We start from the raw sequence: 16,972 nt of genomic DNA, 5'->3' as shown, positions 1-16,972 counted from the left end.
ACCCTAACCTGGGGAGGCAGAGAGACTAACTAACAGCTCTCTCTAACCCTAACCTGGGGAGCCAGAGAGACTAACTAACAGCTCTCTCTAACCCTAACCTGGGGAGCCAGAGAGACTAACAGCTCAAAGCTCTCTCTAACCCTAACCTGGGGAGCCGGAGAGACTAACAGCTCTCTCTAACCCTAACCTGGGGAGCCAGAGAGACTAACAGCTCTCTCTAACCCTAACCTGGGGAGCCAGAGAGACTAACAGCTCTCTCTAACCCTAACCTGGGGAGCCAGAGAGACTAACAGCTCTCTCTAACCCTAACCTGGGGAGCCAGAGAGACTAACAGCTCTCTCTAACCCTAACCTGGGGAGCCAGAGAGACAAACAGCTCAAAGCTCTCTCTAACTTTAACCTGGGGAGCCAGAGAGACTAACAGCTCTCTCTAACCCTAACCTGGGGAGCCAGAGAGACTAACTAACAGCTCTCTCTAACCCTAACCTGGGGAGCCAGAGAGACAAACAGCTCAAAGCTCTCTCTAACTTTAACCTGGGGAGCCAGAGAGACTAACATCTCTCTCTAACCCTAACCTGGGGAGGCAGAGAGACTAACTAACAGCTCTCTCTAACCCTAACCTGGGGAGCCAGAGAGACTAACTAACAGCTCTCTCTAACCCTAACCTGGGGAGCCAGAGAGACTAACAGCTCAAAGCTCTCTCTAACCCTAACCTGGGGAGCCGGAGAGACTAACAGCTCTCTCTAACCCTAACCTGGGGAGCCAGAGAGACTAACAGCTCTCTCTAACCCTAACCTGGGGAGCCAGAGAGACTAACAGCTCTCTCTAACCCTAACCTGGGGAGCCAGAGAGACTAACAGCTCTCTCTAACCCTAACCTGGGGAGCCGGAGAGACTAACAGCTCTCTCTAACCCTAACCTGGGGAGCCAGAGAGACTAACAGCTCTAAGCTCTCTCTAACCCTAACCTGGGGAGCCGGAGAGACTTACAGCTCTCTCTAACCCTAACCTGGGGAGCCAGAGAGACTAACTAACAGCTCTCTCTAACCCTAACCCGGGGAGCCGGAGAGACTAACAGCTCTCTCTAACCCTAACCTGGGGAGCCAGAGAGACTAACAGCTCTCTCTAACCCTAACCTGGGGAGCCAGAGAGACTAACAGCTCTCTCTAACCCTAACCTGGGGAGCCAGAGAGACTAACAGCTCTCTCTAACCCTAACCTGGGGAGCCAGAGAGACTAACAGCTCTCTCTAACCCTAACCTGGGGAGCCAGAGAGACAAACAGCTCAAAGCTCTCTCTAACTTTAACCTGGGGAGCCAGAGAGACTAACAGCTCTAACCCTAACCTGGGGAGCCAGAGAGACTAACAGCTCTCTCTAACCCTAACCTGGGGAGCCAGAGAGACTAACAGCTCTCTCTAACCCTAACCTGGGGAGCCAGAGAGACTAACAGCTCTCTCTAACCCTAACCTGGGGAGCCAGAGAGACTAACAGCTCTCTCTACCCTAACCTGGGGAGCCAGAGAGACTAACAGCTCTCTCTAACCCTAACCTGGGGAGCCAGAGAGACTAACAGCTCTCTCTAACCCTAACCTGGGGAGCCAGAGAGACTAACAGCTCTCTCTAACCCTAACCTGGGGAGCCAGAGAGACTAACAGCTCTCTCTAACCCTAACCTGGGGAGCCAGAGAGACAAACAGCTCAAAGCTCTCTAACTTTAACCTGGGAGCCAGAGAGACAAACAGCTCAAAGCTCTCTAACCCTAACCTGGGGAGCCAGAGAGACTAACAGCTCAAAGCTCTCTCTAACCCTAACCTGGGAGCCAGAGACTAACTAACAGCTCTCTCTAACCCTAACCTGGGGAGCCAGAGAGACTAACAGCTCAAAGCTCTCTCTAAACCTAACCTGGGGAGCCGGAGAGACTAACAGCTCTCTCTAACCCTAACCTGGGGAGCCAGAGAGACTAACAGCTCTCTAACCCTAACCTGGGGAGCCAGAGAGACTAACAGCTCTCTCTAACCCTAACCTGGGGAGCCAGAGAGACTAACAGCTCTCTCTAACCCTAACCTGGGGAGCCAGAGAGACTAACAGCTCTCTCTAACCCTAACCTGGGGAGCCAGAGAGACAAACAGCTCAAAGCTCTCTCTAACTTTAACCTGGGGAGCCAGAGAGACTAACATCTCTCTCTAACCCTAACCTGGGGAGGCAGAGAGACTAACTAACAGCTCTCTCTAACCCTAACCTGGGGAGCCAGAGAGACTAACTAACAGCTCTCTCTAACCCTAACCTGGGGAGCCAGAGAGACTAACAGCTCAAAGCTCTCTCTAACCCTAACCTGGGGAGCCGGAGAGACTAACAGCTCTCTCTAACCCTAACCTGGGGAGCCAGAGAGACTAACAGCTCTCTCTAACCCTAACCTGGGGAGCCAGAGAGACTAACAGCTCTCTCTAACCCTAACCTGGGGAGCCAGAGAGACTAACAGCTCTCTCTAACCCTAACCTGGGGAGCCAGAGAGACTAACAGCTCTCTCTAACCCTAACCTGGGGAGCCAGAGAGACTAACAGCTCTCTCTAACCCTAACCTGGGGAGCCAGAGAGACAAACAGCTCAAAGCTCTCTCTAACTTTAACCTGGGAGCCAGAGAGACTAACAGCTCTCTCTAACCCTAACCTGGGGAGCCAGAGAGACTAACTAACAGCTCTCTCTAACCCTAACCTGGGAGCCAGAGAGACAAACAGCTCAAAGCTCTCTCTAACTTTAACCTGGGGAGCCAGAGAGACTAACATCTCTCTCTAACCCTAACCTGGGGAGGCAGAGAGACTAACTAACAGCTCTCTCTAACCCTAACCTGGGGAGCCAGAGAGACTAACTAACAGCTCTCTCTAACCCTAACCTGGGGAGCCAGAGAGACTAACAGCTCAAAGCTCTCTAACCCTAACCTGGGGAGCCGGAGAGACTAACAGCTCTCTCTAACCCTAACCTGGGGAGCCAGAGAGACTAACAGCTCTCTCTAACCCTAACCTGGGGAGCCAGAGAGACTAACAGCCTCTCTAACCCTAACCTGGGGAGCCAGAGAGACTAACAGCTCTCTCTAACCCTAACCTGGGGAGCCGGAGAGACTAACAGCTCTCTCTAACCCTAACCTGGGGAGCCAGAGAGACTAACAGCTCTAAGCTCTCTCTAACCCTAACCTGGGGAGCCGGAGAGACTTACAGCTCTCTCTAACCCTAACCTGGGGAGCCAGAGAGACTAACTAACAGCTCTCTCTAACCCTAACCCGGGGAGCCGGAGAGACTAACAGCTCTCTCTAACCCTAACCTGGGGAGCCAGAGAGACTAACAGCTCTCTCTAACCCTAACCTGGGGAGCCAGAGAGACTAACAGCTCTCTCTAACCCTAACCTGGGGAGCCAGAGAGACTAACAGCTCTCTCTAACCCTAACCTGGGGAGCCAGAGAGACTAACAGCTCTCTCTAACCCTAACCTGGGGAGCCAGAGAGACAAACAGCTCAAAGCTCTCTCTAACTTTAACCTGGGGAGCCAGAGAGACTAACAGCTCTCTCTAACCCTAACCTGGGGAGCCAGAGAGACTAACAGCTCAAAGCTCTCTCTAACCCTAACCTGGGGAGCCAGAGAGACAAACAGCTCAAAGCTCTCTCTAACTTTAACCTGGGGAGCCAGAGAGACTAACAGCTCTCTCTAACCCTAACCTGGGGAGCCAGAGAGACTAACAGCTCAAAGCTCTCTCTAACCCTAACCTGGGGAGCCAGAGACTAACTAACAGCTCTCTCTAACCCTAACCTGGGGAGCCAGAGAGACTAACAGCTCAAAGCTCTCTCTAAACCTAACCTGGGGAGCCGGAGAGACTAACAGCTCTCTCTAACCCTAACCTGGGGAGCCAGAGAGACTAACAGCTCTCTCTAACCCTAACCTGGGGAGCCAGAGAGACTAACATCTCTCTCTAACCCTAACCTGGGGAGCCAGAGAGACTAACAGCTCTCTCTAACCCTAACCTGGGGAGCCAGAGAGACTAACAGCTCTCTCTAACCCTAACCTGGGGAGCCAGAGAGACAAACAGCTCAAAGCTCTCTCTAACTTTAACCTGGGGAGCCGGAGAGACTAACAGCTCTCTCTAACCCTAACCTGGGGAGCCAGAGAGACTAACTAACAGCTCTCTCTAACCCTAACCTGGGGAGCCAGAGAGACTAACAGCTCAAAGCTCTCTCTAACCCTAACCTGGGGAGCCGGAGAGACTAACAGCTCTCTCTAACCCTAACCTGGGGAGCCAGAGAGACTAACAGCTCTCTCTAACCCTAACCTGGGGAGCCAGAGAGACTAACAGCTCTCTCTAACCCTAACCTGGGGAGCCAGAGAGACTAACAGCTCTCTCTAACCCTAACCTGGGGAGCCAGAGAGACTAACAGCTCTCTCTAACCCTAACCTGGGGAGCCAGAGAGACTAACAGCTCTCTCTAACCCTAACCTGGGGAGCCGGAGAGACTAACTAACAGCTCTCTCTAACCCTAACCTGGGGAGCCAGAGAGACTAACAGCTCTAAGCTCTCTCTAACCCTAACCTGGGGAGCCGGAGAGACTAACTAACAGCTCTCTCTAACCCTAACCTGGGGAGCCGGAGAGACTTACAGCTCTCTCTAACCCTAACCTGGGGAGCCGGAGAGACTTACAGCTCTCTCTAACCCTAACCTGGGGAGCCAGAGAGACTAACTGCCAGCTCTCTCTAACCCTAACCTGGGGAGCCAGAGAGACTAACTAACAGCTCTCTCTAACCCTAACCTGGGGAGCCAGAGAGACAAACAGCTCTCTCTAACCCTAACCTGGGGAGCCAGAGAGACTTACAGCTCAAAGCTCTCTCTAACCCTAACCTGGGCAGCCGGAGAGACTAAAAGCTCTCTCTAACCCTAACCTGGGGAGCCAGAGAGACTTACAGCTCAAAGCTCTCTCTAACCCTAACCTGGGGAGCCAGAGAGACTAACAGCTCTCTCTAACCCTAACCTGGGGAGCCGGAGAGACTAACAGCTCTCTCTAACCCTAACCTGGGGAGCCAGAGAGACTAACAGCTCTCTCTAACCCTAACCTGGGGAGCCAGAGAGACTAACAGCTCTCTCTAACCCTAACCTGGGGAGCCAGAGAGACTAACAGCTCTCTCTAACCCTAACCTGGGGAGCCAGAGAGACTAACAGCTCTCTCTAACCCTAACCTGGGGAGCCAGAGAGACAAACAGCTCAAAGCTCTCTCTAACTTTAACCTGGGGAGCCAGAGAGACTAACAGCTCTCTCTAACCCTAACCTGGGGAGCCAGAGAGACTAACAGCTCAAAGCTCTCTCTAACCCTAACCTGGGGAGCCAGAGACTAACTAACAGCTCTCTCTAACCCTAACCTGGGGAGCCAGAGAGACTAACAGCTCAAAGCTCTCTCTAAACCTAACCTGGAGAGCCGGAGAGACTAACAGCTCTCTCTAACCCTAACCTGGGGAGCCAGAGAGACTAACAGCTCTCTCTAACCCTAACCTGGGGAGCCAGAGAGACTAACAGCTCTCTCTAACCCTAACCTGGGGAGCCAGAGAGACAAACAGCTCAAAGCTCTCTCTAACTTTAACCTGGGGAGCCAGAGAGACTAACAGCTCTCTCTAACCCTAACCTGGGGAGCCAGAGAGACTAACTAACAGCTCTCTCTAACCCTAACCTGGGGAGCCAGAGAGACAAACAGCTCAAAGCTCTCTCTAACTTTAACCTGGGGAGCCAGAGAGACTAACAGCTCTCTCTAACCCTAACCTGGGGAGGCAGAGAGACTAACTAACAGCTCTCTCTAACCCTAACCTGGGGAGCCAGAGAGACTAACTAACAGCTCTCTCTAACCCTAACCTGGGGAGCCAGAGAGACTAACAGCTCAAAGCTCTCTCTAACCCTAACCTGGGGAGCCGGAGAGACTAACAGCTCTCTCTAACCCTAACCTGGGGAGCCAGAGAGACTAACAGCTCTCTCTAACCCTAACCTGGGGAGCCAGAGAGACTAACAGCTCTCTCTAACCCTAACCTGGGGAGCCAGAGAGACTAACAGCTCTCTCTAACCCTAACCTGGGGAGCCAGAGAGACAAACAGCTCAAAGCTCTCTCTAACTTTAACCTGGGGAGCCAGAGAGACTAACAGCTCTCTCTAACCCTAACCTGGGGAGCCAGAGAGACTAACATCTCTCTCTAACCCTAACCTGGGGAGGCAGAGAGACTAACTAACAGCTCTCTCTAACCCTAACCTGGGGAGCCAGAGAGACTAACTAACAGCTCTCTCTAACCCTAACCTGGGGAGCCAGAGAGACTAACAGCTCAAAGCTCTCTCTAACCCTAACCTGGGGAGGCAGAGAGACTAACTAACAGCTCTCTCTAACCCTAACCTGGGGAGCCAGAGAGACTAACAGCTCAAAGCTCTCTCTAACCCTAACCTGGGGAGCCGGAGAGACTAACAGCTCTCTCTAACCCTAACCTGGGGAGCCAGAGAGACTAACAGCTCTCTCTAACCCTAACCTGGGGAGCCAGAGAGACTAACAGCTCTCTCTAACCCTAACCTGGGGAGCCAGAGAGACTAACAGCTCTCTCTAACCCTAACCTGGGGAGCCGGAGAGACTAACTAACAGCTCTCTCTAACCCTAACCTGGGGAGCCAGAGAGACTAACAGCTCTAAGCTCTCTCTAACCCTAACCTGGGGAGCCGGAGAGACTAACTAACAGCTCTCTCTAACCCTAACCTGGGGAGCCGGAGAGACTTACAGCTCTCTCTAACCCTAACCTGGGGAGCCGGAGAGACTTACAGCTTTCTCTAACCCTAACCTGGGGAGCCAGAGAGACTAACTAACAGCTCTCTCTAACCCTAACCTGGGGAGCCAGAGAGACTAACTAACAGCTCTCTCTAACCCTAACCTGGGGAGCCAGAGAGACTCACTAACAGCTCTCTCTAACCCTAACCTGGGGAGCCAGAGAGACTAACAGCTCAAAGCTCTCTCTAACCCTAACCTGGGGAGCCAGAGAGACTAACATCTCTCTCTAACCCTAACCTGGGGAGGCAGAGAGACTAACTAACAGCTCTCTCTAACCCTAACCTGGGGAGCCAGAGAGACTAACTAACAGCTCTCTCTAACCCTAACCTGGGGAGCCAGAGAGACTAACAGCTCAAAGCTCTCTCTAACCCTAACCTGGGGAGCCGGAGAGACTAACAGCTCTCTCTAACCCTAACCTGGGGAGCCAGAGAGACTAACAGCTCTCTCTAACCCTAACCTGGGGAGCCAGAGAGACTAACAGCTCTCTCTAACCATAACCTGGGGAGCCAGAGAGACTAACAGCTCTCTCTAACCCTAACCTGGGGAGCCAGAGAGACTAACAGCTCTCTCTAACCCTAACCTGGGGAGCCAGAGAGATTAACAGCTCTCTCTAACCCTAACCTGGGGAGCCGGAGAGACTAACAGCTCTCTCTAACCCTAACCTGGGGAGCCAGAGAGACTAACAGCTCTAAGCTCTCTCTAACCCTAACCTGGGGAGCCGGAGAGACTTACAGCTCTCTCTAACCCTAACCTGGGGAGCCAGAGAGACTAACTAACAGCTCTCTCTAACCCTAACCTGGGGAGCCAGAGAGACTAACTAACAGCTCTCTCTAACCCTAACCTGGGGAGCCAGAGAGACTAACTAACAGCTCTCTCTAACCCTAACCTGGGGAGCCAGAGAGACTAACTAACAGCTCTCTCTAACCCTAACCTGGGGAGCCAGAGAGACTAACAGCTCAAAGCTCTCTCTAACCCTAACCTGGGTAGCCGGAGAGACTAACTAACAGCTCTCTCTAACCCTAACCTGGGGAGCCAGAGAGACTAACAGCTCTCTCTAACCCTAACCTGGGGAGCCAGAGAGACTAACAGCTCTCTCTAACCCTAACCTGGGGAGCCAGAGAGACAAACAGCTCAAAGCTCTCTCTAACTTTAACCTGGGGAGCCAGAGAGACTAACTAACAGCTTTCTCTAACCCTAACCTGGGGAGCCAGAGAGACTAACTAACAGCTCTCTCTAACCCTAACCTGGGGAGCCAGAGAGACTAACAGCTCAAAGCTCTCTCTAACCCTAACCTGGGGAGCCAGAGAGACTAACATCTCTCTCTAACCCTAACCTGGGGAGGCAGAGAGACTAACTAACAGCTCTCTCTAACCCTAACCTGGGGAGCCAGAGAGACTAACAGCTCTCTCTAACCCTAACCTGGGGAGCCAGAGAGACTAACAGCTCTCTCTAACCCTAACCTGGGGAGCCGGAGAGACTAACAGCTCTCTCTAACCCTAACCTGGGGAGCCAGAGAGACTAACAGCTCTCTCTAACCCTAACCTGGGGAGCCAGAGAGACTAACAGCTCTCTCTAACCATAACCTGGGGAGCCAGAGAGACTAACAGCTCTCTCTAACCCTAACCTGGGGAGCCAGAGAGATTAACAGCTCTCTCTAACCCTAACCTGGGGAGCCGGAGAGACTAACTAACAGCTCTCTCTAACCCTAACCTGGGGAGCCAGAGAGACTAACAGCTCTCTCTAACCCTAACCTGGGGAGCCAGAGAGATTAACAGCTCTCTCTAACCCTAACCTGGGGAGCCGGAGAGACTAACTAACAGCTCTCTCTAACCCTAACCTGGGGAGCCAGAGAGACTAACAGCTCTAAGCTCTCTCTAACCCTAACCTGGGGAGCCGGAGAGACTTACAGCTCTCTCTAACCCTAACCTGGGGAGCCAGAGAGACTAACTAACAGCTCTCTCTAACCCTAACCTGGGGAGCCAGAGAGACTAACTAACAGCTCTCTCTAACCCTAACCTGGGGAGCCAGAGAGACTAACTAACAGCTCTCTCTAACCCTAACCTGGGGAGCCAGAGAGACTAACTAACAGCTCTCTCTAACCCTAACCTGGGGAGCCAGAGAGACTAACAGCTCAAAGCTCTCTAACCCTAACCTGGGTAGCCGGAGAGACTAACTAACAGCTCTCTCTAACCCTAACCTGGGGAGCCAGAGAGACTAACAGCTCTCTCTAACCCTAACCTGGGGAGCCAGAGAGACTAACAGCTCTCTAACCCTAACCTGGGGAGCCAGAGAGACAAACAGCTCAAAGCTCTCTCTAACTTTAACCTGGGGAGCCAGAGAGACTAACTAACAGCTTTCTCTAACCCTAACCTGGGGAGCCAGAGAGACTAACTAACAGCTCTCTCTAACCCTAACCTGGGGAGCCAGAGAGACTAACAGCTCAAAGCTCTCTCTAACCCTAACCTGGGGAGCCAGAGAGACTAACATCTCTCTCTAACCCTAACCTGGGGAGGCAGAGAGACTAACTAACAGCTCTCTCTAACCCTAACCTGGGGAGCCAGAGAGACTAACTAACAGCTCTCTCTAACCCTAACCTGGGGAGCCAGAGAGACTAACAGCTCAAAGCTCTCTCTAACCCTAACCTGGGGAGCCGGAGAGACTAACAGCTCTCTCTAACCCTAACCTGGGGAGCCAGAGAGACTAACAGCTCTCTCTAACCATAACCTGGGGAGCCAGAGAGACTAACAGCTCTCTCTAACCCTAACCTGGGGAGCCAGAGAGACTAACAGCTCTCTCTAACCCTAACCTGGGGAGCCAGAGAGACTAACAGCTCTCTCTAACCCTAACCTGGGGAGCCAGAGAGATTAACAGCTCTCTCTAACCCTAACCTGGGGAGCCGGAGAGACTAACAGCTCTCTCTAACCCTAACCTGGGGAGCCAGAGAGACTAACAGCTCTAAGCTCTCTCTAACCCTAACCTGGGGAGCCGGAGAGACTTACAGCTCTCTCTAACCCTAACCTGGGGAGCCAGAGAGACTAACTAACAGCTCTCTCTAACCCTAACCTGGGGAGCCAGAGAGACTAACTAACAGCTCTCTCTAACCCTAACCTGGGGAGCCAGAGAGACTAACTAACAGCTCTCTCTAACCCTAACCTGGGGAGCCAGAGAGACTAACTAACAGCTCTCTCTAACCCTAACCTGGGGAGCCAGAGAGACTAACAGCTCAAAGCTCTCTCTAACCCTAACCTGGGTAGCCGGAGAGACTAACTAACAGCTCTCTCTAACCCTAACCTGGGGAGCCAGAGAGACTAACAGCTCTCTCTAACCCTAACCTGGGGAGCCAGAGAGACTAACAGCTCTCTCTAACCCTAACCTGGGGAGCCAGAGAGACTAACAGCTCAAAGCTCTCTCTAACCCTAACCTGGGGAGCCAGAGAGACTAACATCTCTCTCTAACCCTAACCTGGGGAGGCAGAGAGACTAACTAACAGCTCTCTCTAACCCTAACCTGGGGAGCCAGAGAGACTAACTAACAGCTCTCTCTAACCCTAACCTGGGGAGCCAGAGAGACTAACAGCTCAAAGCTCTCTCTAACCCTAACCTGGGGAGCCGGAGAGACTAACAGCTCTCTCTAACCCTAACCTGGGGAGCCAGAGAGACTAACAGCTCTCTCTAACCCTAACCTGGGGAGCCAGAGAGACTAACAGCTCTCTCTAACCATAACCTGGGGAGCCAGAGAGACTAACAGCTCTCTCTAACCCTAACCTGGGGAGCCAGAGAGACTAACAGCTCTCTCTAACCCTAACCTGGGGAGCCAGAGAGACTAACAGCTCTCTCTAACCCTAACCTGGGGAGCCAGAGAGATTAACAGCTCTCTCTAACCCTAACCTGGGGAGCCGGAGAGACTAACTAACAGCTCTCTCTAACCCTAACCTGGGGAGCCAGAGAGACTAACAGCTCTCTCTAACCCTAACCTGGGGAGCCAGAGAGATTAACAGCTCTCTCTAACCCTAACCTGGGGAGCCAGAGAGACTAACAGCTCTAAGCTCTCTCTAACCCTAACCTGGGGAGCCGGAGAGACTTACAGCTCTCTCTAACCCTAACCTGGGGAGCCAGAGAGACTAACTAACAGCTCTCTCTAACCCTAACCTGGGGAGCCAGAGAGACTAACTAACAGCTCTCTCTAACCCTAACCTGGGGAGCCAGAGAGACTAACTAACAGCTCTCTCTAACCCTAACCTGGGGAGCCAGAGAGACTAACTAACAGCTCTCTCTAACCCTAACCTGGGGAGCCAGAGAGACTAACAGCTCAAAGCTCTCTCTAACCCTAACCTGGGTAGCCGGAGAGACTAACTAACAGCTCTCTCTAACCCTAACCTGGGGAGCCAGAGAGACTAACAGCTCTCTCTAACCCTAACCTGGGGAGCCAGAGAGACTAACAGCTCTCTCTAACCCTAACCTGGGGAGCCAGAGAGACAAACAGCTCAAAGCTCTCTCTAACTTTAACCTGGGGAGCCAGAGAGACTAACTAACAGCTTTCTCTAACCCTAACCTGGGGAGCCAGAGAGACTAACTAACAGCTCTCTCTAACCCTAACCTGGGGAGCCAGAGAGACTAACAGCTCAAAGCTCTCTCTAACCCTAACCTGGGGAGCCAGAGAGACTAACATCTCTCTCTAACCCTAACCTGGGGAGGCAGAGAGACTAACTAACAGCTCTCTCTAACCCTAACCTGGGGAGCCAGAGAGACTAACTAACAGCTCTCTCTAACCCTAACCTGGGGAGCCAGAGAGACTAACAGCTCAAAGCTCTCTCTAACCCTAACCTGGGGAGCCGGAGAGACTAACAGCTCTCTCTAACCCTAACCTGGGGAGCCAGAGAGACTAACAGCTCTCTCTAACCCTAACCTGGGGAGCCAGAGAGACTAACAGCTCTCTCTAACCATAACCTGGGGAGCCAGAGAGACTAACAGCTCTCTCTAACCCTAACCTGGGGAGCCAGAGAGACTAACAGCTCTCTCTAACCCTAACCTGGGGAGCCAGAGAGACTAACAGCTCTCTCTAACCCTAACCTGGGGAGCCAGAGAGATTAACAGCTCTCTCTAACCCTAACCTGGGGAGCCGGAGAGACTAACTAACAGCTCTCTCTAACCCTAACCTGGGGAGCCAGAGAGACTAACAGCTCTAAGCTCTCTCTAACCCTAACCTGGGGAGCCGGAGAGACTAACTAACAGCTCTCTCTAACCCTAACCTGGGGAGCCGGAGAGACTTACAGCTCTCTCTAACCCTAACCTGGGGAGCCAGAGAGACTAACTAACAGCTCTCTCTAACCCTAACCTGGGGAGCCAGAGAGACTAACTAACAGCTCTCTCTAACCCTAACCTGGGGACCCAGAGAGACTAACTAACAGCTCTCTCTAACCCTAACCTGGGGAGCCAGAGAGACTAACAGCTCAAAGCTCTCTCTAACCCTAACCTGGGTAGCCGGAGAGACTAACTAACAGCTCTCTCTAACCCTAACCTGGGGAGCCAGAGAGACTAACTAACAGCTCTCTCTAACCCTAACCTGGGGAGCCAGAGAGACTAACTAACAGCTCTCTCTAACCCTAACCTGGGGAGCCAGAGAGACTAACTAACAGCTCAAAGCTCTCTTTGTCCAGTAGCTGTTTCTCATTGAGGGAATACAAGAGTCACAGATAAAATGGGGGTTTAATGGCTATGAACAGGCAGGCTGCTATTTAAGCCCTGGACAAACGCATCAACTATTGATGTCTGTTCGGTTGTGTTGCTGTTACAGAATTTATGACAAAACACACACCTAATGTAATGCCGCAGCATACAGGAGAGTCTGTAAGTTGGAAAATGTTGTATTTAAAAAATTAAAACACGAAAAAGCTTTTCCCTGCAATCTAGAGGCATAATCATTATGCAATGTCAAAATAGGTCTATTTTTATGACATTTGAAAGGGCACTTCTTCAGACGTCTATTCTCCTGACGGGTGGATCTATTTTTCTTCTTAAAGAAATTAAATATGATTCTATGAATCTCTGCTAAAAACCTGGGTAAAAGACTTAAAAGGAAAACGAGTCCTGTTCAGAACATTTAGTTATTGCTTGTTTTTGTAGTCTACCAACCTAAAGTCTGCCACTTAAGATGCTTAGAAAGGATGGCTGCTATAACTTGATGAATAGCCTGAAATGGCTTCTTGGGAGCTAGTGGGAGTTGGGAACCTAACTAGGCTAGCTAAAGCCAACTTCAGAAAATTGCTAGGCATCTAATAGTAATAAGATTATTAAACAGGACAAATCTGAGGGGGTCAGGTGCCCATGTGCCCCCTATGGGCATGACGCCTCTGGCAGAATCCACCACTATAAGCACCAGCTTCTGGTCAGAGAGGGAGGCAGCTACAAAGTTTGCAAGCCTGAGTACAGACAGACAGACGGCCTGTTCTGAGAACACACAGCTCTGGCTGGTTCTAACCTCCAGACAGACAGACAAACGGACTGTTCTGAGAACACACAGCTCTGGCTGGTTCTAACCTCCAGACAGACAGACAGACGGACGGACTGTTCTGAGAACACACAGCTCTGGCTGGTTCTAACCTCCAGACAGACAGACAGACGGACGGACTGTTCTGAGAACACACAGCTCTGGCTGGTTCTAACCTCCAGACAGACAGACAGACGGACGGACTGTTCTGAGAACACACAGCTCTGGCTGGTTCTAACCTCCAGACAGACAGACAGGCCGTGTTGATCAGAGATTCTTCTTGGTAGGCAGCACAGTGGGAGCAGGCAGCACAGTGGGAGCAGGCAGCACAGTGGGAGCAGGCAGCACAGTGGGAGCAGGCAGCACAGTGGGAGAAGGCAGCACAGTGGGAGCAGGCAGCACAGTGGGAGCAGGCAGCACAGTGGGAGCAGGCAGCACAGTGGGAGAAGGTAGCACAGTGGGAGCAGGCAGCACAGTGGGAGCAGGCAGCACAGTGGGAGCAGGCAGCACAGTGGGAGCAGGCAGCACAGTGGGAGCAGGCAGCACAGTGGGAGAAGGCAGCACAGTGGGAGAAGGCAGCACAGTGGGAGCAGGCAGCACAGTGGGAGAAGGCAGCACAGTGGGAGAAGGCAGCACAGTGGGAGCAGGCAGCACAGTGGGAGCAGGCAGCACAGTGGGAGGGCCAGTAAATAAGATGTCATCAATAATAGCCAGTGAATGTTCTGAGAGAACACAGCTCCATCTGGTTCTAACCTCCAGACAGGCTGGTTCATATCCTCCAGATAAGTCTACTGGTCTCTGCTCCGCACCCAGATTCACTGTCCTGACTAACAGCTTCTGATGGGCCTTTGCCATAATTACCCAGGGCCTTATCACAAACTTATGGGATGCATATTTCATGTCCTGGCTGTGCAGTGCAGTGCACTGGCAGTCAATGTATGAAGAAGAAAAAAAGATCCTAGACAAAATGTAGACACTCCACTTCAAAGAGGAAGGAGGGAGGGTGCACATTACTGAAATCATTTCATCTGTAGATGAATCACAGGCAACATCAGAAAGGATCAAATACATTTTGATAAATGAAGATGAGCCATGATTATAAGGTATGAGTGAAGCCTAGTCCGCATATGACCAAGCACATTTAGACTACAACCCTTATTGAACGTGATAAGTATATGTCTCACCATTTTTCCCCTCTACTATAAAATCGGCGGTTTTTTTCCCCACCTCCTAAAATGGTACATTTCCACCTACAGCCAAATTGAGAACCTACCGGACTAAAAATAATGAAATGTTTTGCCACAAATATAACGTTGATTGCTAGTTAGCAGGCCAAAATGTGGCACTTGTCTGGCATACAAAGACAATTTCCTACACTAAATGTTTTCGTGTTGGTTAAAAGTGTAATATAATACAAGATGAGAAGAGCGCTTAAAGGGGTTAGCCAGCTGCTGTGCTGTTGCCACTCATGCTACCACTTCTGGGATTCGACAACAACACATGCTATCTTTAGCTGTTAACTAACCTAACTAACTCGTTGTTTTGCTATCAAATCAAATCGTTCACATACACATGGTTAGCAGATGTTATTGCCAGTGTAGTGAAATGCTTGTGCTTCTAGTTCCCGACAGTGCAGTAATATCTAACAATTCCACAACAACTACCTAATTAACACAACTCTAAAGGGATGGAATAAAAATATATAAATATATGGATGAGCGATGACCGAGCGGCATATGCAAGACGAAATAGATGGTATAAAATACAGTATATACATATGAGATGAGTAATGCAAGATATGTAAACATGATTAAAGTGGCATTATTAAAGTGACTAGTGATCCATTTATTAAAGTGGCCAATGATTTAAAGTCTGTATGTAGGCAGCAGTCTCTCTGTGTGTTAGTCGTGATGGCTGTTCATCACTAAAAATGCACCGAATGTGTTCAAATCCATTGGGCTAGAAAGTTACTGTCAAACTCAAACGTGTCTGATCTGACAGCCGGGGAGGTCATCACTGATCACAGCGTTATCGCATCATAGACGCACTTCATGGGGTTTTATTTCTCTCTCCAAAGACCAACAAACGCAAGCTACAGACCAAGCTAACAAGCAGTTAGCTGGCTGGCTAATTCATGCAACAACAACAACACAAAAAAAAGTTGACATGGAGACATGTGTGTATTTCTGGGGGATAATTATGGTCTGTTCCGGAACTCAGCATTGTGGTTTTATGCGGTAACGACGTGACCCCCACGCCGTCACCAGGGCGCCAGCCGATCGATGGGAATTGAACAAAGAGGATCCATTTCCGATCAGCGAGAAAACCACTTTGATCAATACGAGAAGAGGTCTGTCTCACTACGAGCGGATCGAAATACCGACAGAAAAGCCATTTCGAAACTAAAACATATCCAATGCAGCGATGTTAGCAAAATAAATATTGAAATGGTACAAAGCAACTCAAATGAGGGAAGAAAAAAAAACTGACCTGCAGTTGTTGTAAATCAAAGCGCTTCCAATATTGAAACATTGATCCCGCATTGGCCGCCATCTTGAGGCATATTGAGACGGAATGAGAAGCTGACATAGAGAGCGAGGGTTGGAGTTCAGGGGATACCGAGAAAACACGGAACGGTGTTCTCAAACAGTCCCTTCGCTTATGTTGTGAGGAATGGACTTTATTGAACGGGAACTTACTGTTTTGAATACTGCCAAAGAGTAGAGTGGGTGCTGACAATTTTCGAGATGGTAAAATATGGACTGGAGTTCTATATGGTATATATATATATATATATATATATATTGTTTGGTTTTTACTCAGAAAACACACGCTTCCATGTCTTACTTACATACATCATTGTTTTTTATATATTTTAATGACAACTTTTAACCATTTATCCAAAGATTTTTTACATTTGTCATAACTTTACTTTAGGCTGTGCTTATCATTACAATTAGTAATAGCAGTGCACACACCAAATTAGGACCCATTGACAGTCGTAATCATTCACACTTCAAGCATTGCATTGTTCACTTAAAAGTCCAGTCCCCCTCTCTCCTATGTTTTGTATTATATTGTTGATGAAACTAACACTGTAAAAGTGTGAGGAAAAAAATGGATCAGTCTTATTTCCTGATAGTTGCTGCTTGAACACACAATCTACACAGGACCTTCTATTCGGCAGCTTTTGCATGGGTGGATTTGGTGACATCACCAGGCGGTAAATGAGTTAATAGACCAATAACAAAGGGAAATAAACCTCTCTGCCAATAACAGCTAGTTTTCACTTTCCCACACGGACCACTCCCAGACAGTCATAACAAAATTATTGCAGTGAGAAATATGTTGCTTTCAATACAACTGCAAACTCTGGAGAAAAAAAAAAAACTAGGTCAAATTATGATGCCAGTGATCTTCTAGTCGGAAAGTCTGAAATCTAGAAAGATTCCAGAGTTTCCGATTTGGAATGACGATTTAGCTAAAAAATAAGCAACAACAAAAACTATTTTTTGTTTCTTTTTGACCATTTTAATGTACAACTATTACAGTAAGGTACTTAATTGTTACCCAGAAATGATTTGATATTGAGATAAAAACAGCTGCATTGGGCCTTTAAAGTGTTGCATTGTTTTGAATGTATTTTTTAACTTTTTTATCAACCACAGCCCTG

General features: G+C 49.8%; 1 protein-coding gene across 1 annotated transcript in view; it reads right to left on the bottom strand.

Annotated features, from left to right (window-relative positions):
* LOC115125974 (homeobox protein cut-like 1) overlaps positions 1-15,863 on the bottom strand; it is a 230,054-nt gene extending 214,191 nt beyond the window's left edge. The window contains exon 1 of the mRNA XM_065000585.1: positions 15,790-15,863. Coding sequence (XP_064856657.1) covers positions 15,790-15,852 — 63 coding nt within the window. The 5' untranslated portion in view covers positions 15,853-15,863. The remainder of the gene's footprint in view (positions 1-15,789) is intronic.
* Positions 15,864-16,972: the final 1,109 nt, after the last annotated feature.

Source organism: Oncorhynchus nerka, linkage group LG14 (genome assembly GCF_034236695.1).
Source record: "Oncorhynchus nerka isolate Pitt River linkage group LG14, Oner_Uvic_2.0, whole genome shotgun sequence".
Lineage (NCBI taxonomy): Eukaryota > Metazoa > Chordata > Actinopteri > Salmoniformes > Salmonidae > Oncorhynchus > Oncorhynchus nerka.
Note: the sequence above shows the minus strand (reverse complement) of the source record. Positions and strands in the feature narration are given on the sequence as shown.